The 26,622-nt window shown below is 65.1% G+C and overlaps 3 protein-coding genes across 3 annotated transcripts in view; 1 reads left to right on the top strand and 2 right to left on the bottom strand.

Moving 5' to 3' along the window:
- Positions 1-16,094, bottom strand: part of CATSPERD (cation channel sperm associated auxiliary subunit delta) — a 29,693-nt gene extending 13,599 nt beyond the window's left edge. The window contains exons 1-12 of the mRNA XM_062179185.1: positions 16,018-16,094; positions 15,630-15,684; positions 14,465-14,541; positions 10,536-10,608; positions 9,924-10,038; positions 8,238-8,305; positions 6,549-6,662; positions 4,714-4,797; positions 3,284-3,434; positions 1,930-2,025; positions 1,342-1,424; positions 449-625 (exon numbers count right to left, since the gene is read on the bottom strand). Coding sequence (XP_062035169.1) covers positions 449-625; positions 1,342-1,424; positions 1,930-2,025; positions 3,284-3,434; positions 4,714-4,797; positions 6,549-6,662; positions 8,238-8,305; positions 9,924-10,038; positions 10,536-10,608; positions 14,465-14,541; positions 15,630-15,684; positions 16,018-16,094 — 1,170 coding nt within the window. The remainder of the gene's footprint in view (positions 1-448; positions 626-1,341; positions 1,425-1,929; positions 2,026-3,283; positions 3,435-4,713; positions 4,798-6,548; positions 6,663-8,237; positions 8,306-9,923; positions 10,039-10,535; positions 10,609-14,464; positions 14,542-15,629; positions 15,685-16,017) is intronic.
- A 578-nt stretch (positions 16,095-16,672) lies between these two features.
- On the top strand, positions 16,673-25,504 carry LONP1 (lon peptidase 1, mitochondrial). The gene is made up of 18 exons (XM_062178585.1): positions 16,673-17,106; positions 18,775-18,863; positions 19,138-19,257; positions 20,034-20,262; positions 20,698-20,759; positions 21,034-21,163; positions 21,256-21,339; positions 21,464-21,684; positions 21,762-21,900; positions 21,973-22,151; positions 23,175-23,262; positions 23,350-23,472; positions 23,554-23,670; positions 23,937-24,077; positions 24,427-24,592; positions 24,676-24,893; positions 24,965-25,129; positions 25,213-25,504. The coding sequence occupies exons 1-18, from the start codon at positions 16,675-16,677 to the stop codon at positions 25,363-25,365; spliced, it is 2,856 nt and encodes a 951-aa protein (XP_062034569.1). The 5' UTR covers positions 16,673-16,674; the 3' UTR covers positions 25,366-25,504.
- A 48-nt stretch (positions 25,505-25,552) lies between these two features.
- On the bottom strand, positions 25,553-26,563 carry RPL36 (ribosomal protein L36). Its single transcript, XM_062178586.1, has 4 exons — positions 26,455-26,563; positions 26,188-26,282; positions 25,763-25,897; positions 25,553-25,686 (listed from the first exon to the last, which is right to left on the bottom strand). The coding sequence occupies exons 2-4, from the start codon at positions 26,278-26,280 to the stop codon at positions 25,597-25,599; spliced, it is 318 nt and encodes a 105-aa protein (XP_062034570.1). The 5' UTR covers positions 26,281-26,282; positions 26,455-26,563; the 3' UTR covers positions 25,553-25,596.
- Between the last annotated feature and the right edge of the window lie 59 nt (positions 26,564-26,622).

The raw sequence follows: 26,622 nt of genomic DNA on the forward strand, positions 1-26,622 counted from the left end.
CGTGGGATGTCCTCCCCGGCCCGCCCCAAGTAGCCAGGAGCCCTAGGCGGCGTGGGATGTCCTCCCCGGCCCACCCCAAGTAGCCAGGAGCCCTAGGCGGGGCGGACGGCCTCCCCGGCCCGCCCCAAGTAGCCAGGAGCCCTAGGCGGCGTGGGATGTCCTCCCCGGCCCACCCCAAGTAGCGAGGAGCCCTAGGCGGCGTGGGATGTCCTCCCCGGCCCACCCCAAGTAGCCAGGAGCCCTAGGCGGCGTGGGATGTCCTCCCCGGCCCACCCCAAGTAGCCAGGAGCCCTAGGCGGGGCGGACGGCCTCCCCGGCCCGCCCCAAGTAGCCAGGAGCCCTAGGCGGCGTGGGATGTCCTCCCCGGCCCACCCCAAGTAGCGAGGAGCCCTAGGCGGCGTGGGATGTCCTCCCCGGCCCGCCCTAGCAGCGCCGGCAGCGCACGTACTTTGCACTTGCCGACCTGGAGCTTGGGGTCCATGAGGACGGCCTGCACGTTCACAGAGCACTTCCGGAAGTCGAAGGCCGGGAACGCCGCGTCGGGCAGCGGCGTGAGGACCTGCAGCATCCCGGTGCCGGTGAACATCAGGGCGGCCTCCGGGGACCAGATGGGCTGCTCTGAAATCTGAGAACACTGGCCTCAAGGGCTGGGGAAGCTGCCACCCGCGATGCCCGCACCCCCATCAGAGCCCGGCCCGGCCTGGCTGCTCCACTTCCGCTCCGGCTCCCCGCTACAGCGCGGGCAAAGCAGCGGAAGGTCGCCCTGCACCCACACGGGAGACCCAGATGGAGCTCCGGGGTCCCGGCTTCAACCTGGCCCAGCCTGGCCTTCGCGACCATCTGGGGCGTGAACCAGTGGATCTAAGATCTCTCTCTCACCTTCTCTGTAACTCTGCCCTTCAAATAAATAGATTTTTTTTTTTTTTGGACAGGCAGAGTGGACAGTGAGAGAGAGAGAGAGACAGAGAGAAAGGTCTTCCTTTTTGCCGTTGGTTCACCCTCCAATGGCCGCCGCGGTTGGCGCGCTGCGGCCGGCGCACCACACTGATCCGATGGCAGGAGCCAGGTGCTTCTCCTGGTCTCCCATGGGGTGCAGGGCCCAAGCACTTGGGCCATCCTCCACTGCCTTCCCGGGCCACAGCAGAGAGCTGGCCTGGAAGAGGGGCAACCGGGACAGGATCCAGCACCCCAACCGGGACTAGAACCCGGTGTGCCGGCGCCACAAGGCGGAGGATTAGCCTGTTGAGCCACGGCGCCGGCCAATAAACCCATCTTTAAAAGTAAAACAAATGCCCAGAGTGACCCCGACCTTCAGAGGGCCTCGCCAGGGCCTCCACCTACTTTGATGATGGGGCTGGACAGGATGCCCAGGCTCCCGTAGTACAGGCGGTCTTCCTGCGTGAGGACCGCCAGCTCGTTCTCATCTACAGAAACGGAGATGAGAGACAAACCCAGCTGAGATGACGGGGCCGGCGCTGTGGCCTAGCGGGCTAACGCCCCAGCCTGCAGCGCCGGCATCCCACATGGGCGCAGGTTCGAGTCCAGGCTGCTCCACTTCCAATCCAGCTCTCTGCTGTGGCCTGGGAAAGCAGTGGAGGATGGCCCAAGGGCTTGGGTCCCTGCACCCCTGTGGGAGACCTGGACGGGACCTGGCTTCTGGCTTCAGCCTAACCCAGCCCTGGCTGTTGGGGACATTTGGGGAGTGACCCAGCAGACAGGAGGTCGGTCGGTCAGTCCCTCCCTCCCTCCCTCCCTCCATTTGTCTTTCTCTCTGTCACTATGCCTCTCAAATAAAAAAAAAAAAAAAAGCAAGTAAACCTTTTTTTAAAACAAAACTGGGTTTGGGGCCCTGGCTTGGATCTGGTGGTCTGTGGTTAACAGCCCGGGCAGCACTGTTTCTCCAAAGCTCCCAGCAGGGGGCGCACTCACTGGCGGCGATGTTGTGGATGGTGATGTTGGCTCCGTAGATGGAGGGGTGAAGGACCTGCTCTCCTTTCCACACTTGCACGGTGTCGATGAGCTGACCTGGGAGGGGACAGGGCAGGCACGGAGGCCCGGTGCCGGCGACCTGGACTCGAGGCTGGGGTCCGCGCCTGCTTCCCGGCCTGCCCCCGCCCCACCCCCACCCTGCCAGAGGCTCCCGTTTTTTGTAACTTTGGATCGGTTGATGATTCCAATGAGAGAGGACCCGGGAAAATACAGGATCGGATGCAGTTTTGGAAAGCGCGATGAGGTTTGCTGGTCCTGCTCTCGGCTAAGAGGCGTGGCCAGTGAGATCCCGTGTTTCCTTCGCTAGGGGCTGGGGCTCCAGGAAGGATCTAGAAGCTCTTGGAGGCCGGTGTTTAGCTCAGTGGTCAAGACGCCCACATCCCATGTCAGGAGTGCTGGGCTCACGTCCTGGCTTTGCTCCCGCTGGAGGCAACAGTGAGGGCTCCAGTGCCCGGCCCCGGCCCCCTACACAGGGGACCCGGACGGAGCTCCTGGCTTCAGCCTGGCTCAGCCCAGGCTGCCGTGGGCACTTGGGGTGCAGGCCAGCAGAAGGGCTCTCTCTCTCTCTCTGCTTTTGAAGATATTTTAAAAGTTCATAGAGGGGGCCGGTGCCATGGCTTAACAGGCTAATCCTCCGCCTTGCGGCACCAGCACACCGGGTTCTAGTCCCGGTTGGGGCGCCGGATTCTATCCAGGTTGCCCCTCTTCCAGGCCAGCTCTCTGCTGTGGCCCGGGAAGGCAGTGGAGGATGGCCCAAGTGCTTGGGCCCTGCACCCGCATGGGAGACCAGGAGAAGCACCTGGCTCCTGGCTTTGGATTGGCGCAGCTCCGGCCATTGTGGCCAATTGGGAGTGACCCAGTGGACGGAAGACCTCTCTCTCTCTCTCACTGCCTCTCTGTGACTCAGCAGGGAGCTGACTTGGAAGTGTAGCAGGGACTCGATCCCAGGCCCTCCGCTAAGGAACTCGGGCACCTTAATCTGCAGGCCACACACCTGGCCCCGCCTCTCCACGCCCAACGGCAAGGTCACAGTGCCAGCACCGCAGACAGCGGCAAAGCCGGCTCCTCATTTTCCTCTCGCTTCTGCCTCAATGGACACACAGGATCCTGGCCCCACCCATCTCACAGAGTCCCTGCCCTTGGCCCCAAGACAAGATCCGAGTCTCCCGAGTCGGACCCTCTGTCCTGTTTGCAGAAGCCGTCTCCCCGCACGGCAGCAGGGGGAGGCCGGGCGAGCAGGGGCCCCCAGTCTGCACCCACCCCTGGCTGCCTGGAGGTGGCAGCCCCGGCTCACCTGCGTTGGGCGAGAACAGCAGGCTGTTCTCAAACCAGAAGACCAGGACGCCCCTCTGGCCCGGGACGGTGAGAACGTTGAGGGTGCCGTTGTAGTCGAAGGCTAGCCCCAGACTGCGGTTCAGGGGGTGGTGTGAGTACGCGAACTGGCCCTGCGGGGGAGGCGGCAGTGAGAGGGGACAGACCCGCCCCCCGCATCGGCCCAGCCTCCTCGGCTCTGACTGTCGCCGGCGGCTGTCCCGACCAGGGCTGCTCCCAGCAGGCAGTGGGCGCGGGTCAGGGGTGCTGCTCCTTAGCGTGTGGTGCCCAGGACCGCTCCTCACGGCGGGGAACCGTTGTGGCCTAAATGACCGGCCGCCCGGGCCGGGCCGCGCGGCCTCCCACTGGGGGTGGTCTGTGCGAGGGCTCCGAGGGTTCCCACGCTGCGGGCTCTGTCCCCAGCACCACGGCACTGAACAGGCCCTCAGGCGCTTGGTGGACGTAAAATGGATCCCCCCGCTGCCACACAGGCACATACCAGCTTGCGCACACACACGCACGCACACATCGGGCCATCACACCTGCTCCTGCCGTGGCAGGAGGCTCCCGCCAGGCGAGGCCACTGTAGCTCAGCATTGGGGTCTCTGAAGCCCTGAGCCAAAGCCAGCCTCTGGCCCTCGCAAAGCACCCAGCCCCCCCCCCCCAGGTGTCCTGTTCAGCGACAACAGAGTCGGACCCCTCCCTCAGGCCTGCTCTAGGATCCGGGATCCAGGAAGCCTTCCCTGGGCCAGCGCACCTGCACGCACGCACGCCCACCCCGGACTCCCTGCCTAGCAACCCTTGAGAAGGCGGCTCTTGCTCCCAGTGTGTGGTTGCACACAGAGAGGGAGGTGGACAGAGAGCTCCCGGCCACTGGTCACTCTCCGACGCCTGCAGTGGCGGGGGCCAGGCAGGGCCGGAGCTGGGAGCTGGGAGTTTGAGCCACCATCTGCTGGCTCTTGGGGGGCACGTTGGCAGAAGCCTGGATCAGAGGCAGAGGAGGCAGTCGATCTGGGCTCTGATACGGGATGTGGGCATCCACAGTGGTGGCTTGGCCTGCTGCACCATGACACCACCCTGCACTTGTGTTTTGTCACTGGTGCTTGGCAGAGGTCTTTGCAACTAGCAGGTGCTACTTAAATATTGCTGAGTGAATGACAGGCGGATGGGGGGGAGGGGAAGGGGGAGGGGTGGGGGGTGGGGGGGTGGATGGATGGGTGGGTGGGTGGATATATGGATGGGGGGGAGGGGAAGGGGAAGGGGTGGGTGGGTGGGTGGGTGGATACATTGGTGATGAGATGAATGAAAAGCTAGGATTTTAAAAGCTAAGAATGTGAGTTCAAAAGAAAAAAATCTGGCCTTGGTCAAAGGTCACTCAAGCAGCGCCCCCCGCCCCAAGGCCAAGTTCCTTACCTTCCCTTTGTTAACAGCGAGCAGCCCGATCTGCGACAAGGAGTGGAAGTAGAAGATTCCGCCCAGGGTCCCGTTTAGCTCTGCCTGCGACACAGTGGGAAATCCTGCCTGTGGATTCACACTACCACACACACGCGTCTGACGTGGTCTAACCCCGGATTCTCTGACGAGAAGGTCGTTCGTACGCTTGTGTGTGGGTACATGGACGGGTGGATGGGTGGGTGGATGGATGGGTGGGTAGACGGGGTGGACAAACAGGTGTACAGACAGACCCAGGACCCTGGGTGGGAATTCGCCACACAGGGCAGAAGTGTGGACGAAGACGCCTTTGCTCTGGGGACTCTGGAGGAGGCGAAGTGGCCCAGACCGCAGTCCTGCCCGGAGCCCGCAGCCCTCGTTTCTGCCTGGACAGCAACGTGCCCGGCAGCTGGGGTGCGCCTTCGGCCCCTCCAGCCACTGTCCCGCCATGGCGCCACACCAGGGGCAGAGCAGCCCTCGCCGCAGCCCCAGCCGCGGGAGCCGTGAGGAGCGGATTTTCCCGTCCCTGATGCGTCCCCGTCTCGGGTGTTTTCTTGGAGCTCCGTTCTGAGGTCCTGCCCCCCCCCCCCCCGCTCTCTCATCTGCACCGTGGGCATCGTGGGGTCCCCGATGGCTGTGGTCTCTGGGTGGGCGGGGGCTTGGAGTCAGAATTTGTGCACGGCTTCTGTGAGGGTACCAGCTTCTCGTACACTCCCCTTACACAGCGCCAGCGCCCGGAGGCAGGCGACTGATGCATAGGTTCAACCGGTGCAGGGATGCCCGCAGTCCCACACTGGAGGGCCCGGGTGCGAGTCCCTGCTCTGTGTCTGACTCCAGCTGCCTGCTAACGCACACCTGGGAGGCAGCAGTGATGGTCCATGTAGCTGGGTCCCTGCCCCCCACGGGGGAGACCCGGATGGAGCTCCTGGCTCCCCGCTTTGGCCTGGCCCAGCTCCAGCCATTGCACACATCTGGGGAGCAACCACTGGATGGAAGATCTCTCTTTCAAATAAAAAGTTTTTTTTTTTTTCCTTTTTGACAGGCAGAGTGGACAGTGAGAGAGAGAGACAGAGAGAAAGGTCTTCCTTTGCCGTTGGTTCACCCTCCAATGGCCGCTGCGGCCGGCACATCTCGCTGATCCGAAGCCAGGAGCCAGGTGCTTCTCCTGGTTTCCCATGCGGGTGCAGGGCCCAAGTACTTGGGTCATCCTCCACTGCCTTCCCAGGCCACAGCAGAGAGCTGGCCTGGAAGAGGAGCAACTGGGACAGAATCCGGCACCCTGACCAGGACTAGAACCCAGTGTGCCGGCGCCGCAAGGCAGAGGATTAGCCTGTTAAGCCACGGCACCGGCCATAAAAAGGTTTTTTTTTTTTTAAATCTATTTGAAATGCAGGGTGACGTGGAGAGGGAGAGAGACAGAGACATATTGAGAGATCTCCCACCTGCTGGTCCACTCCCCAGATGGCTGAAATGGCCAGGGCTAGGAGAGGTCTAAGCCAGGAGCCAGGAGCTCCACCAGGGTCTCCCACGCGGGTGCAGGGGCCCAGGCACTTGGGCCGTCCTCTGCTGCCTGCCCAGGCCACAGCAGGGAGCGGGATCAGAGGTGGCGCCGCAGGGAATTGAATCGGCGCCCACATGGGACCTGGCTTCGCAGGTGGCCGCTGAACTCTCCTAGCTTTCTGAGCCAGCCTCTCCGATCTGGAACCTTCCCTGGCCTCTCAGCTGACAGGACCCTAAGGGGGGAAGGGCCCCACCCGCTGCGCGTGCACGCCCTCCAGGCACCGCACGTGGGTTTGGATTTTCCCGGTTTACCATACCTGCCTTTCAACGCTGTATCTCTGGAAACTCTGCCCGCTGGTGACTGAGAAATACACGTTGGCCTGGGACACCTGCTCTCCGTGGGAATACGCGAAGACCGTGTGGCTGACGGACTGGAAAAGCAGGCATGCGGCTCAGAGGACGCCCGCCAGCGTGGCAGAGTTCCCGGTTCCTGTCCCGGCTCTGCCCGGGACCCCAGCTTCCTGCTATGTGCACCCTGGGAGGCCCTGCCACCCACGTGGGGACCTGGATGGAGCTCCTGGCTCCTGGCTCCAGCCTGGTGCAGCCCTGGCTGCGGTGTGTATTTGGGGAGTGAACCAGCAGATGGAAGCCCTCCGTGTTTCTGTCTCTTTCTGATGACAAAAAATTATTTTAAGAAATTCAAGAATGGTTGTACCATCTAAAAAAACTAAGACGGTGACAGAGGCCACTGATGATGTTGTTCAGAGAAAGGAAATTTACACCTGCACAAAACCGTCCATGGCCACCGCCAGATTCATTTCTAATAGGTACAGAAAGGAACAGCCATTCTGTCCTGACTGCGGTATGTGTAGGCTGGGGAATACTACGCAGCCCTGAAAAGCAGCGTGTTATGGGTGCACGCGCCAGCTGGGATAAGTCTCCCGTGAGTTTTGCTGGGGAAACCCCAATTACATAGCATTCTTGTTTTGACACACACCCAGAGCGCCCAGCTGCTGGTTCACTCCCCAAACACCTAGGACTGGAAAAGGCGGGGGCCAGGAGCCAGGAGCTGGGAGCTCCACCCGGGGCTCCCACGTGGGGGCAGGGGCCATGGCTCCACCCGGGGCTCCCACATGGGGGGGGGCAGGGACCATGGCTCCACCCGGGGCTCCCACGTGGGGGCAGGGGCCATGGCTCCACCCGGGGCTCCCACGTGGGGGGCAGGGACCATGGCTCCACCCGGGGCTCCCACGTGGGGGGCAGGGACCACCGGCTCCACCCGGGGCTCCCACGTGGGGGGCAGGGACCATGGCTCCACCCGGGGCTCCCACGTGGGGGGGGGCAGGGACCATGGCTCCATCTGGGGCTCCCACGTGGGGGGGGCAGGGACCATGGCTCCACCCGGGGCTCCCACGTGGGGGCAGGGACCATGGCTCCACCCGGGGCTCCCACGTGGGGGGGGGCAGGGACCATGGCTCCACCCGGGGCTCCCCCGTGGGGGCAGGGACCACTGGCTCCACCCGGGGCTCCCACGTGGGGGGGGCAGGGACCATGGCTCCACCCGGGGCTCCCCCGTGGGGGGCAGGGCCCCAGTTTCCTGAGCCAGCACTGCCGCCTCCCAGGGTGTGGGTGAGCAGGAAGCCAGAGTCAGGAGCTGGGACTCGAACCCAGGCCCACCCGTTTGGGAAGCAGGCTTGGGAAGGAAGGCCTGTTCCAGGGCCCTGGGTTTGCTGCTGCACTAAAGCTACATAAAATGTAACCTCCGGGGAGCAGGAGAGGGGCTTGGAACACAGTTACTGTTGCAGGTTCCCGCGAGTCTGTAACTATTTCCAAATAACGTTACCAAAAAAAAAAAAAAAAGATACATTCATAGGAGCTCCAGGCTCCCGGCTGCTGCCAGGGCGGAAGGCGACCCCGGCCCCCGCTGTGCTTCCCTTCTCTCTGCTCACAACCACTCCGGTTCACGGTAGAGGAAAAAAAATATGGTAGCTCGCTCCCGCACTCACCACGCAAAAGATTTTGCTAGAATCACAGCAGTTGTCACCCGAAACGTGGGACACAGGGTGGTCCACACCTGGAAGAAACGGAAGACAATGTTTTTTAAAAAGAAGACAGAGTAACAGGAGGGAGGGAGGTTGAGAGAGAGAGAGGGAGAGAGGGGGGGGGAGAGAGAGGGAGGGAGGGAGAAGGAGAGAGGGAAAGAGGGAGGGAGAGGGAGAGGGAGAGGGAGAGAGAGGAAGAGTGAGGGGGGAGAGAGAGGGAGAGGGAGAGAGAGGGAGGGAGGGAGAGAGGGAGGGAGAGAGAGGGAGAGGGAGAGAGAGGGAGAAGGAGAGAGAGCTTCCATTGCCTGTTTTGCCCCCTAAATGGCTGCGATGGCCAGGGCTGGTCCGGCCAAAGCCAGGAGCTAGGAGCTGCATCCAGGTCTCCCACGAGCACTTGGGGATCACTGCTGCCTCCCAGGGCCTGCATGAGCAGGGAGCCGGATTCTGAAGCAGGGCTGGGACTCGAACCCAGGCCCTCTGACCCGGGATGCGGGCTCGCAGTAGCATCACGCCTGCTCCCCGCCACCTCCACCCCAGCTCCGGGTCCTGCCTCCGGCTCCCTGCTGCCGCACAGCCGGGGAAGGCAGCAGGTGCCGGCTCTGGTCTTTGGGTCCCTGCACCCTTGCAGGAGACCTGGAGGGAGCTCCTGGCTCCCGGCTTTGGCCCGGCCCAGCCCCAGCCACTGTGGGCATTTGGGGAGGGAACCAGCAGGTGGAAGCTGTGTGTGTCTGTCTCTCCACCTCTTGAGTAAATTAATACATTTTATATGTACATTCAAGACATTTTTAAAAGATTGATTTATTTATTTGAAATGCAGAGTTACAGAGAGAGAGAGAGAGAGTGAGAGAGAGAGAGAGAGAGAGAGTCTTCTATCCAGTGGTTCACTCCCCAGACGACCACCATGGCCAGGGCCGGGCCAGGCCAAAGCCGGAGCTTCTTCCAGGTCCCCCACATGGGAGGCAGGGACCCAGCAGTTTGAACCATCGTCTGCCACTTTCCCAGGCACGTTAGCAGGAAACTGGATGGGGAGAGGAGCGGCGGGGACCTGAACCTGCGCCCCTGTGGGATGCAGGCCGCGGCTTAACCTGCTGCGCCACGGCGCCGGCCCCAGTATAAATTCCAAGCTGCAGGAAGGGGCTCCCTGCTCACAGGAAGGCGCGCTTTGGTTTTATTTAGCAGCAGGAGCTCCACACTGTCGACCACGGGGGAAACGCGTGCCTGCGATCCGAGACACAGAAGGTAGCACGTGCTGGCGAGGGGCGGGGCGACATGGGAGCCCTGGGCCTCTGTGGCTGAGGCCGTCAGAGGGTCCGGCAAACAGCATGGCGGGTGCTGAGACAGTCAAACCCTGCAGGACGCCACTGCTAGGGGATCCCCGGAGTGACCAGACCCACAGAGACGGGGAGTAGGGCGGGGGTGCCGGGGGCTGGGGAGCGAGCGGATGGCCTGAGGTTTGTGCCAATGGCTCCGAGCCCGGGGTCTGCAGCGCCGGTGGGGACACTGGGCTCCCACCCCCCAGGCTGAGCCTTCCCCTAGACTCTCAAAGGAGAAAGTGACACCCAGGGGCTGCCCTCCGAGGAGGGGTCCCGTGCATCCCCTCTGATGCGGGCTCGGGGGCAGACCAGACGGGCAACGCACGCGGGCCGGTACCTGTCGCCGCGCCCCAGACGCCGTCTTTATAATCGTAGGTGTAGACTCGGCGGTTCACCACCAGCAGCAGCAAGGGGCCGGCGAAATGGGCGGATGTGACTTCCGGCACGCCGACCTGCAAGCAGCGCCGCGCGTGACGCCGCTGGCCGTGTCCGGCTGGACACCAGTCCGGGGAGCGGTGCTTGGAGACTCGCAGCCCGAGACTGTCCACGCCAGCGAGCGTGGGGTTCTCAGGCTGCGGGCTCCGGGTTTACTGTCAGTGCCCTTAGATACCCAAGTCCCTGTCTCCTGCAGTGGGTGGAGCAGTGGGCTCATCGCAATCAGAGCGCTGCTCCGCTCCCAATCCCGCTCCCTGCGGCGGCGCCTGGGACAGCAGCAGAGGACGGCCCAAGCGCTTGGGGCCCTGCCGCTCCCGTGGGAGACCTGGGTGGAGATTTCTTGGCTCCTGGCTTTGGCCTGGCTCAACCCTGGCTGTTGTGGGCATTGCGGCTTGGCCCGCTGTGCCACAGCCCCCCCCACCATGTGACATTCTCTGTAAACTTTCTGAAGACCCCTCGTGGCTCCCCCAGATGTGACTGATGCCAAGAGTCCTTCCGATCGGGAAACAGTTACCGCCATGGAGGCAGGGATGGTGAACGGCAGAAGGCTGCTCTCGAAGTTGTCTCTCGTGAGAAACACTTGCTTCCTGCAAGAAGCGAGAGAGGCGAGTTAGGACAGCTGCACGTAAAAAAAAAGACAAGGAAGTTACCCCAAGATCGCTCCAGTCCAGCACAATTCCGTTCCTGTGGGGAAGCACGCGGGTGCCCCTGCTTGTCTATTTCCTGTGACTATAATGTAATCTCTGTGATCTCAGGAGTTGTTGGAATAACGTGGTGGGGACAGCTCCGGCCCAGGCTGTCGCTGCCTGTGACGCCTGCAACCCACATCTGAGTGCTGGTTGGAGTCCCAGCTGCTGCTTCACTTTGTTTTTTTTTTTTTTTAAGATTTATTTATTTATTTGAAAGTCAGAGTTACACACACACATACACCCAGAGAGAGAGAGAGGGAGAGAGAGAGAGGGGGGGGGGTCCTTCCATCTGCTGGGTCACTCCCCAATTGGCTGCAACGGCCAGAGCTGTGCTGATCCGAAGCCAGGAGCCAGGAGCTTCTTCTGGGTCTCTCATGTGGGTGCAGGGGCCCAAGGACGTGGGCCATCGTCCACTGCTTTCCCAGGCCACAGCAGAGAGCTGGATCGGAAGTGGAACAGCCAGGTCTCGAACTGACGCCCCTATGGGATGCCAGCGCTTCAGGCCAGGGCATTAACCCGCTGCGCCACAGCGCCAGCCCCAGCTGCTTCACTTCTGATCCAGCTCCCTGCTAATGCACCTGGGAAGGAGGCAGCAAGGAGACCAGGACAGAGTTCCAGGCGCCTTTCTTTGGCCTGAACCAGCACAAAAGTTTGGAGAAGAGCAGAGTTATGTTTTGATGTAGAAACTGTTTTTTTGAAATTCATGCACAGTTTTTAATAATATGTATTTTTTTTTTTTGACAGGCAGAGTGGACAATGAGAGAGACAGAGAGAAAGGTCTTCCTTTTTGCCGTTGGTTCACCCTCCAATGGCGGGCTGCGGCCGGCGCACCGCGCTGTTCTGATGGCAGGAGCCAGGTGCTTCTCCTGGTCTCCCATGGGGTGCAGGGCCCAAGAACTTGGGCCATCCTCCACTGCACTCCCTGGCCACAGCAGAGAGCTGGCCTGGAAGAGGGGCAACCAGGATAGAATCCGGCGCTCCGACTGGGACTAGAACCCGGTGTGCCGGCGCCACAAGGCGGAGGATTAGCCTAGTGAGCCACAGCACCGGCCAATAATATGTATTTTTGAAGATCTCATATTTGCAAGGTGTGGCCATGTCAAAGAAGTTATTTAATATGCACACTAAGAATAAGGTGAGCTTAGGTTGTGTAATTTATAGGGCTCAATCCTGCTATCCTAAGTGCTTTAAGAACCGGAGTATGATATAATAAAGAAAAGTTTTTTCCCTTCATGCAGGAGACTTTTTAAGAAGGGGCTGGCTATCCATGAACATGGTATACCATCTCCTGTCCAGGTCTCCTTCCTCCCTCCCAGGGAAAATTTTGTGGTTTTCAACAGAAAGAAGCTATTAAGTAAATTCATGTGTTGTTTTAAAGTTCTTGTTGCTATCCTGAATGGTATTTTTTTTATGACTGCCTTTTGTAAATTGGTCATGGCTGACTTATAACACAGCTGTTGATTTTTAAAAGGTTTACTTTTTATTTGTATTTCTTTGATAGGCGGAGAGGGAGAGACAGAGAAAGGAAGATCTTCCATCCGCTGGTCCACTCCCCAGGTGGCCACAATGGCTGGGGCTGATCCAGACCAAATCAGGAGCCAGGAGCTTCTTCCAGGTCTCCCACAGGGGTAGCAGGGGTCCAAGCACTCGGGCCATCTTCTGCTGCGTTCCCAGGCACATTAACAGGGAGCTGCATCAGAAGTGGAGCAGCTGGGACCTCAGCCAGGATGCTGGCATCATAGGCTGTGGCTTAGCCCACTGTGCCACAATGCCAGCTCCAGCTGCTGATTTAAAAAAAACAAAACTTCTTTTGAATGGACACATTGCCATTGCACAGGTGTGTGACCTGGAGGTGTGTGGATACAATGTGCAGTACAGACCCCTGCCTCTGCTTGGCTGACTCGACAACTGGCTACAAAGAGCTACTTGCCGGGCTAGCAAACCTTGTTTCCCTATTTCTAGCTGTGATGATGGGTCATTTATGTTTCTTTTTCTCATCCTATCCAAAGATGGAAGGAAATGTAACAGGGTTCTGAAGGCATGCTGCAGAATTAGCAGATTCTCAGAGCTGTCGCCTTGGGCAAGGAGCTGAGCCATCACGCTGCCTGCCCCGGGTGGTCTCGGGGGTCCCCCTCCTCTCCTAGGCTGTCTGTCCACGTCCACCACTCTCCTCCTCCCTTACAGCCTGGCCTCGCTCTCTGAGGTCCTCTCCTCTCTCTTCTGTCTTGGTTTCTGGAGACAAACAGGGAGTTGGGGTCTCCGTATGCTCCCTTCATCTCTGTCCTCTGCCCTCACTGCCTCCCCAAGCCCCAGTCCCCGGACACGAACCCCAGGACACGAACCGGCGCCCACACGGATGCCGGCAGTGCAGGTGGAGGCTTAGCCACAGCGCTTGCCCAGTGTTATGACCTCTTGACAGCTCTGTGACCATGACCCTGCGAACGGCGCTCGTTGGGACCTTGCGCACCTTAGCCTCCAGGTCTCCCAAGTTTCTCTGCTTCCTCTGGCTCCCCTTGGAGCACATGACCCTGGCTGGGCTGACTGCCCAAGCCCACAGCCGCTGACACCACGCCACTGGCAGTCACCACCCCCATGCTCCCCACCGAGCCCCCGGGCACAGACCGCCCAGGAACGGGGGCGCCCCTGCACCTGCTTGCTCCTCTCCACTCTTCACAACCCACGGGCCCGTGGTCCTGCTGAGGGGGACCACGTTGGCCTTTTTGCCTGGGCTTTTCCAAGTCCTCTCTACAAGTCTCCCCTCATCAACACAGCCAGGTTGGCATCTTGAATAGCAACATGCGTCACAGGTCTCCACCCTCTGCGGTAAGCTGCCCCCCGACACTGACCCTAGCAAACTCCTATTCATCCCTCAAAACCCAGCTTTGTCATCAACTCCCCAGCGGAACGTACCTAAGGGTTTCCTCCTTAGCCTCCCCACCCCCAAGTCTGCTTTTCTGAGATTTTTACCAGGTTGTACCATACCCTGCAGGCATTCCTCTGTAGCGGTTCCAGGACCCCATCCCCAGACACCAAGATCCACAGTGGGGGGGCGGGGCAGGTCTCTTCTGTAAGACACTGTCATATTTGTGCAGAACCTACGCGTGTCCTGCGGACTTCGAGTCACCTCTCGATGACACGTAACGTGCTGGGTCCATACCTGGTCGACTGCACTGTGTAAGAAACACCAGGAGGGGCTGGCGCGGTGGCGCCATGGGTTAAACCCTCCCCCTGCCAAATGGCATCCCGTACGGGTGCCGGTTCGAATCCTGGCTGCTCCATTTTCGATCCAGCTCCCTGCTGACGGACTGGGAAAAGCAGAACACGGCCCAAGTGCTGGGGGCCCCACACCCACGAGGGAGACCCACAAGAAGCTCCTGGCTCCTGAATTTGGTCTGGTCTAACTGTGGCTGTTGCGACCATTTGGGGAGTGAACCAGCGGATGGAAGAACTCTCTCTCTCTCTCTCTTTTTCAAACAAACAAGACAATCATAAGGCCAGTGGGGTGTATGTGTTCACTCCACAGGCAGCTGTGGGTATTTTGGGTTTTTTTCGCAAACGTTTTCAATGCAGGGTCGGGGTGGTTCAGCCACGGGTACAGAGGACCACCCCAGCCCTGACCACGGACGCCCCGCAGGCCGGCCACTAGCAGTGCAGGGCGAGGCCGCAACTCCGCGCCTGTTTGCTGAGTGAACGCATGAGCGCAGCTCTACAGTTTCGACACGAGGGTGCGTGACAGTGCCAGAGGGCCGCTTACCCCAGATACAGCCCTAAGTTCTTGTGGCAAGGGTGCTTAACCAAGCGAGGCGCCGAAGACGAGAAGTGCAGGCGGTCCTGGGGGAGGAATCGCAGGATCTCAGCCACGCCGCCCAACGAGAAAACAGCAACCAGCCACGCAGAGCCACACCCCCGGACATCGCGCCGAGCCAGGGAGCCCGGGATCGTCCGTGCCGTCTCCTGCTCTGATGCTGTCCCATGGCCGGACGCGGCCCACGGGAGGAGGTGAGGAACGGCCCTCGGGGCCCCTTCGCGTGGATCCTGTCACTGGCCGGGGACCTACAGCTCACGCCTCTGGATCTTGACTGCTGACTTCTAGCTGGCGAGTTCTTTAACGGAGGGGCCGGAGGATAAGGGCTCTCGATGCTAACATGGCTGGAAGGTGACGGCCGACACCGGGCCCCGCGGTGGGGCATGGCGGGTTCAGCCGCCCCTTGCGGTGCCCGCGTCCCGGCTGCTCCCCCTCTGACCCAGCCCCCTGCTAATGCGCCTGGGAGAGCAGCAAAGGAGGCCCAAGGGCTCTGGCTCCAGCCTCCCGCCAATGCAGACCCCGGGAGGCAGCCGTGATGGTGCAGGTAGTCGGGTCCCTGCCCCCCCCACGGGAGCCCTGGACGGAGGTCCCAGCACCCAACCTGGGCCCAGCCCAGCCCCTGCGGTGGTGGGCATTTGCGGTGTGACTGGGAGTTCTGAAGATTTATTTGTCCGAAAGACGGAGTATCAGGGAGACAAAGATCTTCCCCAAATGGCTGCACTGGCCAGGTCTGGGCCAGGCCGAAGCCAGGAGCCAGGGGTGCATCCGGGTCTCCCGTGTGGGTGCAGGGGCCCGGGGACTTGGGCCGTCCTCCGATGCCTTCGCTGGTGCATGAACGGGGAGCTGGATCGGAAGTGGAGCAGCCGGGACTTGAACCGGCGCCCATGCGGGATGCCGGCACTGCAGCCGGCGGCTCCACCTGCCACGGACAAGCAGGTGGCCGAGCTCCGATTCTGCTCTCGTGTCTCTGTTAGTAAGCGGGAAGGCTGACTCCTCCCCGGAAGGGCAGAGGGCTGTAAGGACTGTGACATCGGAGTGCTGTCAGGGCCGGACGGCTGGGGCGGGGGCGGGGGGCTCGCGCTCTCATTACAATGTCCCCTACGCAGGCACGTACCCCGTCCACTGCTTGTGCGACATCGAACACCTTTCCTGTCCTCACCACGTGAACGCTAGAGGCAAACCGGAGAGACCCCTGTCAACCTCTACTGCAGGTGCAACGCGACCCCTCCCCCAGGTCGCCTGGCGGAGGGAGGGGGAGGGGGAGACAGCGCTCGGCCGAGCGCAGAGACGGCCCCCCCGGGCATCTGGCTGAGCGCAGTCCGGCTCCACCACTGGGCCCCGGCTGGCTCCGAGGAGCCGCGTTCCCAAGCGGCGCCAACCGCTGCTGGGTCGCCGTGCCCAGCGCGGGCCCCGGCCACTCTGCTGTGCACCCAGGTTCCAGGGACGGGGAGCCGGACCCTCCCACGGGCCGACCACCCTCCTTCCCGGGAGCGAAGCCCCACCGGCACAGGGGCTCAGCCCCCATCGCCGGGCGGAGCCGCAGGGCCGCCGCCGCCAGCAGCAGCATCAACACCGGCATCCCGCTCGGGCCAGGCCCGCCACCAGCGCCCCTCAACCGCCGAGGGGACCGCCGCACAGTCTGGGCATGCGCACAGCAATCAGCGCCTGGGCATGCGCACAGCAATCGAGCCTGGGCATGCGCACAGCAATCAGAGCCTGGGCATGCGCAACAGGCCCTCCGCGCGCCGACTGCGGTTGGAGCCTGGGCACTGCCATCTCTCAGGAACCGAGACACGCCCCGGGGCTTGAGCATGCGCAGTCACTCGCGCGCGCCTAAGTGAAAGTACAAGGTTGTCCTCAAGCTTGCAAAAGCTGCCCTAGGAGCAACACCAGTTTTTCCCACCAGCTTTTCCCACGACCGCCCATGTGAACCGCGGTTAACTTGGAGGCCGGAAGAGGTGGGACCAAGGAGGCTCAAGTCCCGCCCCTCTGCTCCGCCGACGCCCCGTTTCCGCTCTCTTCCAAAGCCACGCCCCAAGGGGGCGGTCGGTCTCAGGCCACGCCCCCTCCGGGCCGAGGCACGCGCCGGGCGTCACGTGCGCTCCAGCCCGGCGAGGGGAAATGACGCAAGCCCTGCGCGCCGCCAGTATGGCCGGGCCATGGCGGCGGGCACAGGCTACGTGCGTCTGTGGGGCGCGGCGCGGTGCTGGGCACTGAGGCGGCCGCTGCTGGCCGCTGCCGGGGGGCGGGCCCGTACTGCGGCCGGAGCATGGCTGCCCGGAGGCCGGCGGGCCTGGGACGCCTCTGCTCCTTGGGCGCTGTGGGGTCGGGGGCCGGCCGCCGTGGGCCAGTGGCGGGGGCTCTGGGAGGCGAACAGCCGCGGCGGCGGCGGCGCCTTCTCGGGCGGCGAGGATGCCTCCGAGGGCGGCTCGGAGGACGGGGCCGGGGGCTCGGGCGGCAGCGTGGGCGGCGGGGAAGGCCCGGTCATCACGGCGCTCACGCCCATGACGGTCCCGGACGTGTTCCCGCACCTGCCGCTCGTCGCCATCACCCGCAACCCGGTGTTTCCGCGGTTCATCAAGATCATCGAGGTACTGCGAGCCCGCTCCTGGGCCGCGGGCTGGACCGGGCATCTCCCCCAGCACCCCAGCACCCGCAGGGCTCGAAACTTTCAGACACGAAGTTTCTGAGTTTCTGGGATTGGAGTCCTTGGCTCTTCCGTTACTTGGTGACCTTAGCCGGGTGCTTTGGGGTTGGGTTCGAGGAGCGGAGTCGGGCCCGCCGAGGTCAGGGCTGCCCGGGGTGGGGACGGTAGGAGCGCACCTGCTCCCTCGGATCCTGTTCCCGGAGCGGTCCGCCGGCCCCTGCGGCGATAACGCATTCCGTGTTCTCGCGAGCGGCTCTCGGTGCTTAGGCCCCGGGCGTTCACTGTAGGGGACCAAGCGGCCGTGCCCGCCTCTGGCTTTTAGGTCCTAGCCGGATGACCGAGGCGGTAGGCGAGAGTGGTAACCACGTTCCAGGGTGTCAGCGGGAACTTCTCTCGCGGGCGGGCAGCGGGGCGCTGGCCTCGGGGGCGTGCGTGTGCCCTGCCCTGCGGGGTGATGCAAGGCGGGGCAAGCGGCGAGCGCGGGGCGCCGGGGAAGCTCCTCTCTCTCTCCTTATCTGTAACTGTCTAGGCAAGGTCGCACAGTGAGTCAGCCCTACACCCACCCTCCGGGCGGCTTTATAAATAAATCGCAAGGACCCCTTGGTGGGGGAGGGGTGCGCAGGGCGCCGAGGGAGCCGCCTCCAGCTCTCCACCTCGCTGCGGGGGGGGGGGTCGCTAGTGCAGACCCCACAGCAGCCCCTCTCAGCCACACCCTCCTGGCCTCGGGACCCCTAGCGCCATCGTCCTCAGCAAGCTGTCCTCCTGGGCCTCTGTCTTCCCAGCTGGAGGATGGGCCGAGTAAAGGTGTTGCGGGCGGGGGAGGAGGGGGCGTGGACGGGGTTGAGCCCCTGGCTGCTGTTGGCTGCGTCCCGCCCTGGGGCCTTGGAACCACCTCGGCCCCACCCCGCGCAGCCCCCTGACCCTCGCCCCCAGCTCGGAGGAAGAGCCGGGTGTTGGCCAGGTGGACGGCTCTCTGGCGCCTGGCGGGGATTGTTACTTTGTAGATAGCGGGCAGGTGGGAGGGTGGGAGGGGCAGAGAGCTCGCGGACATGGACAGCGCCTGTTCCTTCCCAGTGGCTCGCCCCCCCACCCCCCATCAGATGCTGTGTTTCTCCCCGGAAAGCCGACCACAGCCATGGGAGCCCCCCAGCTACAGGCTGAGTGCTCAGGAGAGACCGGAGACCCTGGTTCTCCAAGTGGGGTCCCTGGCCAGGCAGCCCTGCCATCACCGGGGAGCCTGATTGGGCGCCTCAGCCCCCCTGAACCTCAAGTGTGGGGGAGGGGGCGGCCGCAGGCGGGGTGGCTCGTGGGCCGGGCTGGGTGCCCTGGGCACCCGGGGTGAGCGAATCCTTGCAGCGAGAGCGAGTGCGGGGGCTGCCTCCGAGCGAGGCGCCGGAACACAGCGGTTTCAGCTCTCAGAGCGAGGCGCTCTGCCCCCAGAGCAGTCTTGGAACTGGATGTTTAGTCGCTTTCCCATTTCTGCCGGAGGGCGGGGCTCCGGCCTCTGCGGCCCCGCCCCCTTGTTTTCCGGACGGAGGCTCCCGGTCGGTCGGGTCCGGTCAGCCCAGCCCGGAGGAGCCGCGCGGTGACCACAGCGGGTGCTGTCTCCCAGGTGAAAAACCAGAAATTGGTGGAGCTGCTGCGGAGGAAGGTGCGCCTGGCGCAGCCCTACGTCGGCGTCTTCCTGAAGAGAGACGACAAGTGAGCACCTCCCCTCCTGCCTGGGGGCCGCCCTGCCCCGGGAGGAGCCGGCGCCAGCGGGGGCGTGCAGGGCCAGGCGCGAGCTCCGCGCCCTGAACTTCCGCGGCTTCGGTGGGCGCGCTGGGCGGAGGGCACGGCCGCGGCTGGTCCCCTGGCTCCGCTCGGGATCGGGATCGGTGCCGGTGCCCCAGGCACCCTTGCCCCCGTGTGGCCAACGCTCGGGTCTCTCCCCGTCAGCGCCTGTGTCCAGCACGCCTCTCTGTCTGTCCCCCAGCAATGAGTCGGACGTGGTTGAGAGCCTGGACGACATCTACCACACGGGGACGTTCGCCCAGATCCACGAGATGCAGGACCTCGGGGACAAGCTGCGCATGATCGTCACGGGGCACAGGAGGTGCGAGGCCGCCAGGGGCGGGGCTGGGCACCGACTCCTGCCCTAAAGAACTCGGTGCCCGAACTCCCAGCAGCCGGTGTATAAAGGCGGAAACCACGGGGGGGGGGGTGTGCACGGCCCCAGGGGCACACCGGCCTAACGCGCGTGGGGAGCCAACACCCTTCGCGGTCTTGGCGTTAGTCCAGGTTCGACCTAAACCGTATGGGACACAGATAAGTTACTGTCTTTTTTTAAGAGTTAGCTATTTGAAAGACAGAGTTAGAGTGGTCTCCCATCCGCTGATCTGGAGCCGAGAGCTGCTTCAGCGTCTCCCACGCAGGTGCAGGGGCCCAAGGGCTTGGGCTGTCCTCCGCGCTTTCCCAGGCGCGTTAGAAGGGAGCTGGGTTGGAAGTGGAGCAGCCGGGACGCGAACTGGTGCCGCAGGCTGGGGCTTCCACCTGCTGTGCCACAGCGCCGGCGCCGACAAGGTAGAATCTCCGCCTTAGTCCGGGCGCAGCCTCTCTGCGCTAAGCTTGCCTGGTCACGCGGGGTTTCCGCTCTGCGAGGGCACGCGGTGTGGCGTCACTGAGTCGCAGGCTGCAGTCACATGGTGGGGGGAGCCTTCCCAAGATGGAGCCCTGGGTGCTCTGAGACGGAGTCCCTACTGCCAGGGCCTGTGACAGTTGAGCCTCTCACAGTTGCTTGTCTGTGCAGAGAGCACCAGGGTGGTCGCAGGACGTCTGTGAGCCCCAGGGTGCGGGGACCCAGTGCAGCCCCCGTGCCTCCTCCGCCCCCAGGGTCCACATCAGCCGGCAGCTGGAGGTGGAGCCGGAGGAGGCGGAGCCGGAGAACAAGCAGAAGGCACGCCGGAAGCCGAAGCGGGGCAAGAAGGAGGCCGAGGAGGAGCCGGGCGGCCGGCCGCAGGCGGGGCTGGCGGTGGAGCCGGCGGCAGGGCCGGGCGAGGTGCTCATGGTGGAGGTGGAGAACGTGCTGCACGAGGACTTCCAGGTCACGGAGGAGGTGAAGGTGAGCCGGCCGGGGACGCTGCCCGGGTGCCCAGCCTGCCCACGTGTGTGCCGGGCTGGCCTCCAGCTCCTTCCGCGGGGCTTGGCACAGGGGGCGATGCCCACGCGCGCGGTCACTGGCCGCTGACCCCCAGGACTGCCCCTGGCCTCGCTGTAGCCACAGAGGCGGCAGGAGGGGAGCAGGCTGTGGCCATGTCCCCGGTGCCCACGTGAGCCGCCCTCTGTCTCTGGGGAGCCCAGATGAGGCTGAGCAGGCTGGCGTCGGCCGGGGCTGGGGCCGGAGGGCAGGGAGAAGCCCTCCCAGTGCCTCACGGTCGGGACACAGATCCTGGCCTCTCTCCTTGGTCTCCAAGGTCATCCTTGGCCAGGGCCAAGAGGCAGGGAGTTGGTGGGGGCTCTGGGGCCGCCATGACCCACCATGGCGTCCCCCGGCCAGGCCCTGACCGCTGAAATCGTGAAGACCATCCGGGACATCATCGCCTTGAACCCGCTCTACAGGTCGGTGTTCCGCGGGGGCTGCTGTTGGGGGGGGGGGCTCCGGGGGGCCGGCGGGCTGGGAAGCGGACCCCAGCGTCGCCAGCCGGACTGCTGTGGGGGGCTGGGAAGCGGACCCCAGCGTCGCCGGCCAGACTGCCGTGGGGGGGGCCTCCGGGGGGCTGGCGGGCTGGGAAGCGGACCCCAGCGTCGCCGGCCAGACTGCTGTGGGGGGGGCTCTGGGGGGCCGGGCTGGGAAGCAGACCCCAGCGTCGCCCCGTGGTGCATGTGCCCGCAGAGAGTCGGTGCTGCAGATGATGCAGGCGGGCCAGAGGGTGGTGGACAACCCCATCTACCTGAGCGACATGGGCGCCGCGCTCACGGGCGCCGAGTCCCATGAGCTGCAGGACGTGCTGGAGGAGACCAACGTGAGTGGCCGGGCCGTGTTCTCTGGAGGGGGGAAGCCCAGCCCCTCCCCCACAGGCTGACCCCTGGCCGCCCTCCCGCCCCCCCTTGGCAGATCCCCAAGCGGCTGTACAAGGCCCTGTCGCTCCTGAAGAAGGAGTTCGAGCTCAGCAAGCTGCAGCAGCGCCTGGGGCGCGAGGTGAGCGCGCGCCTGGGGGCAGCGGGCGTCGGGGCGCCCTGGGGTTCCGGTCCCAGCTGCCCCACCTCGGGTCCAGCTCCCCGCCCCCGCGTGGGGCCCCCTGGCTGAGCCGGCGCCCGTGCAGGTGGAGGAGAAGATCAAGCAGACGCACCGCAGGTACCTGCTGCAGGAGCAGCTGAAGATCATCAAGAAGGAGCTGGGCCTGGAGAAGGAGGACAAGGACGCCATCGAGGAGCGCTTCCGCGAGCGCCTGGCGCGCCTGGCCGTGCCCAAGCACGTGATGGACGTGGTGGACGAGGAGCTGAGCAAGCTGGGCCTGCTGGACAACCACTCCTCGGAGTTCAAGTGAGCCGGGGCCGGGCTCCCGGGGCGGGCGTCCCCCGGGGCCCCGCGGGCTCAGCGCCTGCCGTGTGCTCCGGCAGCGTCACGCGCAACTACCTGGACTGGCTCACGTCCATCCCGTGGGGCAAGCAGAGCGACGAGAACCTGGACCTGGCGCGGGCGCGGGCCGTGCTGGAGGAGGACCACTACGGCATGGACGACGTCAAGAAGCGCATCCTGGTGAGGGGCGGGGCCTGAGGGGCAGGGCGGGGGCCGCGGGGGCGGGGCCTCACTGAGCCGCCGTGCCCGCAGGAGTTCATCGCGGTGAGCCAGCTCCGCGGCTCCACCCAGGGCAAGATCCTCTGCTTTCACGGCCCGCCCGGCGTGGGCAAGACCAGCATCGCCCGCTCCATCGCCCGCGCCCTCAACCGCGAGTACTTCCGCTTCAGCGTGGGGGGCATGACGGACGTGGCCGAGATCAAGGGGCACAGGTGGGCCCTCGTCTGGCACTGGGACCCACTGGCAGCTCGCCGCCCCCAAACGTGGCCCAGGTCGGGGTCAGCCTCCCAGGGAGCAGGGCTTCCTCCTGGGCCCACACCTCGCTGAATCCACCACAGTAGTTTTTCGGTCGTTTCTGAAGCTTTATCCACGTATTTATTTAAAAGGAAGAGGGAGCTCTTCCATCCACTGGCTCACTTCCCAAATGCCTGCAGTAGCCAGAGCCAGGAGCTACATCCGGGCCTCCTCCGTGGGTGGCTTCTAACCCAGGAAGCTGGACTGGGAGCCGAGCAGCCGGGGCTCGGCTCTGGGCTGCGGGCATCCCAGGCAGCGGCTTCCCCTGCCACACGGTGCCAGCCCCGGACGGCGGCGTCTGAACAGTGGCCGTGGCCCGGTTCTACCTGCACGCCGGGTAAAGATCCGGGTCTGCAATCCCAGAGCCAGGCCGCGGCCGCACAGCCCTGACCCTTGAGGGGAGCCCCAGGCAGGTGGGGTCAGCTGGCTCGGGGCCTCTGAGCAGGGGGGCGCAGCGGCGGGAGGGCCTCTGCACGTGCTGTGCCCACTGTTCTTCAGACCCCAGAGGCGCTCCCTCTCCATGAGCCATGGCCGCTTCACTCCCCAGACACCCACAACACCAGCGCTGGGGGAGGCTGGAGCCAGGCGCCGAGAGCGCCATCCGGGCTCCCAGGCGGGTCACAAGGGGCTTTCCCAGGGGATGCGGTCCCAGGCACTGCGGCACACGGGACGCGCACGTCCCTACGAGGCCGTCGCCCCCACAGCTGGCCCTGACTCGTGACTCCAGCCTTGTTTGGCTCGGGGGCCACTGGGCCTGCGCACAGGCGACTTGGATGGCAGGGCAGGTGGCGCTGCGGAGTGTGGCCAGGGTCCCGGCCTGCCCTCCCCCTCCCAGTGTTGTGTGGTGGAGGGGAACGCATCCTTCCATTTTGGCTGGGCCTCAGGTGGGATGGACGTGGGGGGCTCCCCAGGTGGTCCGTGACCCCCGTGCCACCCTGCAGGCGGACCTACGTGGGGGCCATGCCCGGCAAGATCATCCAGTGCCTGAAGAAGACCAAGACGGAGAACCCGCTGATCCTCATCGACGAGGTGCGCCGGCCCGGCCCGGCTCCAGGGCGGGGGCCGGCCCCTTCCCGGGCGTGCCTGGCGCTGACGGCACCCGCGTCCTTCCCCCAGGTGGACAAGATTGGCCGGGGCTACCAGGGGGACCCGTCATCGGCGCTGCTGGAGCTGCTGGACCCGGAGCAGAACGCCAACTTCCTGGACCACTACCTGGACGTGCCCGTGGACCTGTCCAAGGTGACCGCCTGGCGCCCGGCCCCCAGGGCCCACGGGAAGGGGGGCGGCCGGCCCCGCTCCTAGCCGCCTGCCTGTGCCCAGGTGCTGTTCATCTGCACGGCCAACATCACGGAGACCATCCCCGAGCCGCTGCGGGACCGCATGGAGATGATCAACGTGTCAGGCTACGTGGCACAGGAGAAGCTGGCCATCGCCGAGGTGGGCGCCGCAGGGGCTGCTGGGCGCCCTGGACAGGCTGAGGAACAGGGTGTGACCCCAGTGTCCCCCGTCAGCAGGACCACGTGGCAGTGGTGGCCTCTGACTGTCCCCCTCTCGTCTCCATAGCAGTGGCCCTACGACCGGCCAGCAGCCCCTCGGTCAAGTCCCAGGGAGCCAGGCTGGGGTCCATGACAGGGCACCCGAGGCCATGGCGCCTCCCCTCCCAGTCCCGACGCCCCGGCTGCTCACGCGTGTCCCCCCCACAGCGGTACCTGGTGCCGCAGGCCCGCGCCCTCTGTGGCCTGGACGAGAGCAAGGCCAAGCTGTCCTCGGACGTGCTGACGCTGCTCATCAGGCAGTACTGCCGTGAGAGCGGCGTCCGCAACCTGCAGAAGCAGGTGGAGAAGGTGAGCGCCCGCCCGCCAGCCCCTGCTCGCCCGGGCCTGCCCCCCACCCCGCTGCACGGCCCCCTACATGGCCCCCGGCCCGCCCCCACTGCTCCCCCTGCCCCCCACCCCGCTGCACGGCCCCCTACATGACCCCCGGCCCGCCCCCACTGCTCCCCCTGCCCCCCACCCCGCTGCACGGCCCCCTACATGGCCCCCGGCCCGCCCCCACTGCTCCCCCTGCCCCCCACCCCGCTGCACGGCCCCCTACATGGCCCCCGGCCCGCCCCCACTGCTCCCCCTGCCCCCCACCCCGCTGCACGGCCCCCTACATGGCCCCCGGCCCGCCCCACTGCTCCCCCTGCCCCAGGTGCTGCGCAAGTCAGCCTACAAGATCGTGAGTGGCGAGGCCGACTTCGTGGAGGTGACGCCCGAGAACCTGCAGGACTTCGTGGGGAAGCCCGTGTTCACGGTGGACCGCATGTACGACGTGACGCCGCCCGGCGTGGTCATGGGCCTGGCCTGGACGGCCATGGGTGAGCGCGGGGTGGCCAGGGGGTGGGTGGGGGCTCGGGCTCATGCCGTGGGCAGCGGCTCACGGGCTCCCGGCCTCTCCCAGGGGGCTCCACGCTGTTTGTGGAGACGTCACTGAGACGGCCGCCCGAGCCGGAGGGCAAGGGGGACAAGGACGGCAGCCTGGAGGTGACGGGGCAGCTGGGGGAGGTGATGCGGGAGAGCGCCAGCATCGCCTACACCTTCGCCAGGGCCTTCCTGATGCAGCGCGACCCGGCCAACCGCTGCCTGGTGACCTCGCACATCCACCTGCACGTGCCCGAGGTGAGGCCGCCCCGCGCCGCGCCCCTGCACCCCCGGCCGCCCGCAGCCTGCCAACCCGCGTCTCCCCGCAGGGCGCCACCCCCAAGGACGGCCCGAGCGCCGGCTGCACCATCGTCACGGCGCTGCTGTCGCTGGCCATGCAGAGGCCCGTGCGGCAGAACCTGGCCATGACCGGGGAGGTCTCCCTCACCGGCAAGATCCTGCCGGTGGGCGGCATCAAGGAGAAGACGATCGCGGTGAGCGCCGGGGAGGGGGCGGCGGGGCCGGGCGCCCCAGAGCGAGCGGAGGCCCTGCAGCAGCCCCCTCCTCCCGCCCCCAGGCCAAGCGGGCCGGCGTGACGTGCGTGGTGCTGCCGGCCGAGAACAGGAAGGACTTCCACGACCTGGCGCCCTTCATCACCGAGGGCCTGGAGGTGCACTTCGCCGAGCACTACCGCGACATCTTCGCCATCGCCTTCCCTGAGCCGCGGTGACGGCGGCCGCCCGGTGTGGGCTGGGAGCGGACCCTGACCCTGGCCGGGCCGGCGAGCCACCGGGCTCGGCTTACGACGAATCAGTGTGGCCTGTGGCCGTGAGCTATTTAATCACACTAAATAAAGAGCGTTTCCAGTACCGCGCCTGCCCGCCTCCCTGCCCCCACGAAGACGCAGACACGGGGGCTCCGCGGGCCTCGTTTATTGGGGGGCGCGGGGGGTGGGGGGGGCTCAGTCCTTCTTGGCGGCCGCCTTCCGCATGGCGGCCAGCACGCTGCTCAGCTCCTCGCGCTTCCTCTTGGCGCGGATGTGGGTGCCCACCTGCGGGTCAGAGCGGGTCGTCAGCCGCCGCCGCCAGTGGATGCGGGGTCCCCCTGCCCGCCCCGCGGCCACCTACCCTCTTCTTGATGAACTTGAGCGCCCGCTTGTCCTTGGAGACCTTGAGCAGCTCCATGGCGCGGCGCTCGTAGGGGGCGAAGCCGCACACCTCCCGGATCATGTCCCGCACGAACTTGGTGTGCTTGGTGAGGCGCTGGGGGGGCGGGCGGCGTCAGGGGCGCGGGCCGGGGAGCGACCAGCGCGGGGCCGAGGCGGGCTGTTCGCGGCCAGGACCCCGCACACTGGGACCACCTCCCGCCCGCCGCTCCAGGCCCGCGGGACGGAGATCGGGGCCCCGCCCCCCCACCGGGCCGGCCACTGACCCCGAGACCCGGCACCCGCGGCCTCGTCCTGCGCATCACCCAAGGCCCCCGGCGGCGCGGCCCGCCCCGGCCCCCGACCCCTCGGTGTCCGCGCCGCCCCGGCCCGGCGGCCCGCACTCACCCCGCGCCGGCGGCTGTGCCTCGGCTTGCTCACGTTCTTGGTCACCTTGTGGCCTTTGTTGAGGCCCACGGCCATGGGGTAGCGCAGGGCCATGGCTGCAGGGGGAAGAGAGTCGGAGTGAGTCCCAGCTCGGGCCCCGCCGCCGCTCAGGGCAGCACGCCCCGACTCTGCCGGCCGCTCCCGCCGCTCCCGGCCGCCTTCCGACCCGCGCGCAGAGCCCAGAACTCCGGATGCCGAAGGATCTTAGCGCCGAGAGAACCAACTCACCTGCAGCTTTCCAATGGCGGCCGGGGCGGAAGGAGCGGCGCCGCGCGGAACTCTGGGATACCTAGCCACACCGCCACTTGCGGGATAGAGCGGCGAGGGCGGCGCGCGCTCCCCCTGGCGGCTGGAGGAGTCCCTGGCAGGGACACTGAGCATGCGCATGACTCCAGC

This window comes from Lepus europaeus, chromosome 20, assembly GCF_033115175.1.
Source record: "Lepus europaeus isolate LE1 chromosome 20, mLepTim1.pri, whole genome shotgun sequence".
NCBI classification, from domain to species: Eukaryota; Metazoa; Chordata; class Mammalia; order Lagomorpha; family Leporidae; genus Lepus; species Lepus europaeus.

Coding starts and splice junctions, on each gene's coding strand:
- LONP1 (XM_062178585.1), top strand. CDS start 16,675: ATGGCGGCGGGCACAGGCTACGTGCGTCTGTGGGGCGCGGCGCGGTGC. Junction 20,760..21,033: donor GCCTTGAACCCGCTCTACAG/GTCGGTGTTCCG, acceptor ATGTGCCCGCAG/AGAGTCGGTGCTGCAGATGA. Junction 23,671..23,936: donor AGAAGCTGGCCATCGCCGAG/GTGGGCGCCGCA, acceptor TCCCCCCCACAG/CGGTACCTGGTGCCGCAGGC.
- RPL36 (XM_062178586.1), bottom strand. CDS start 26,280: ATGGCCCTGCGCTACCCCATGGCCGTGGGCCTCAACAAAGGCCACAAG. Junction 25,898..26,187: donor GGCACAGCCGCCGGCGCGGG/GTGAGTGCGGGC, acceptor CCGCCCCCCCAG/CGCCTCACCAAGCACACCAA. Junction 25,687..25,762: donor TCAAGTTCATCAAGAAGAGG/GTAGGTGGCCGC, acceptor TCTGACCCGCAG/GTGGGCACCCACATCCGCGC.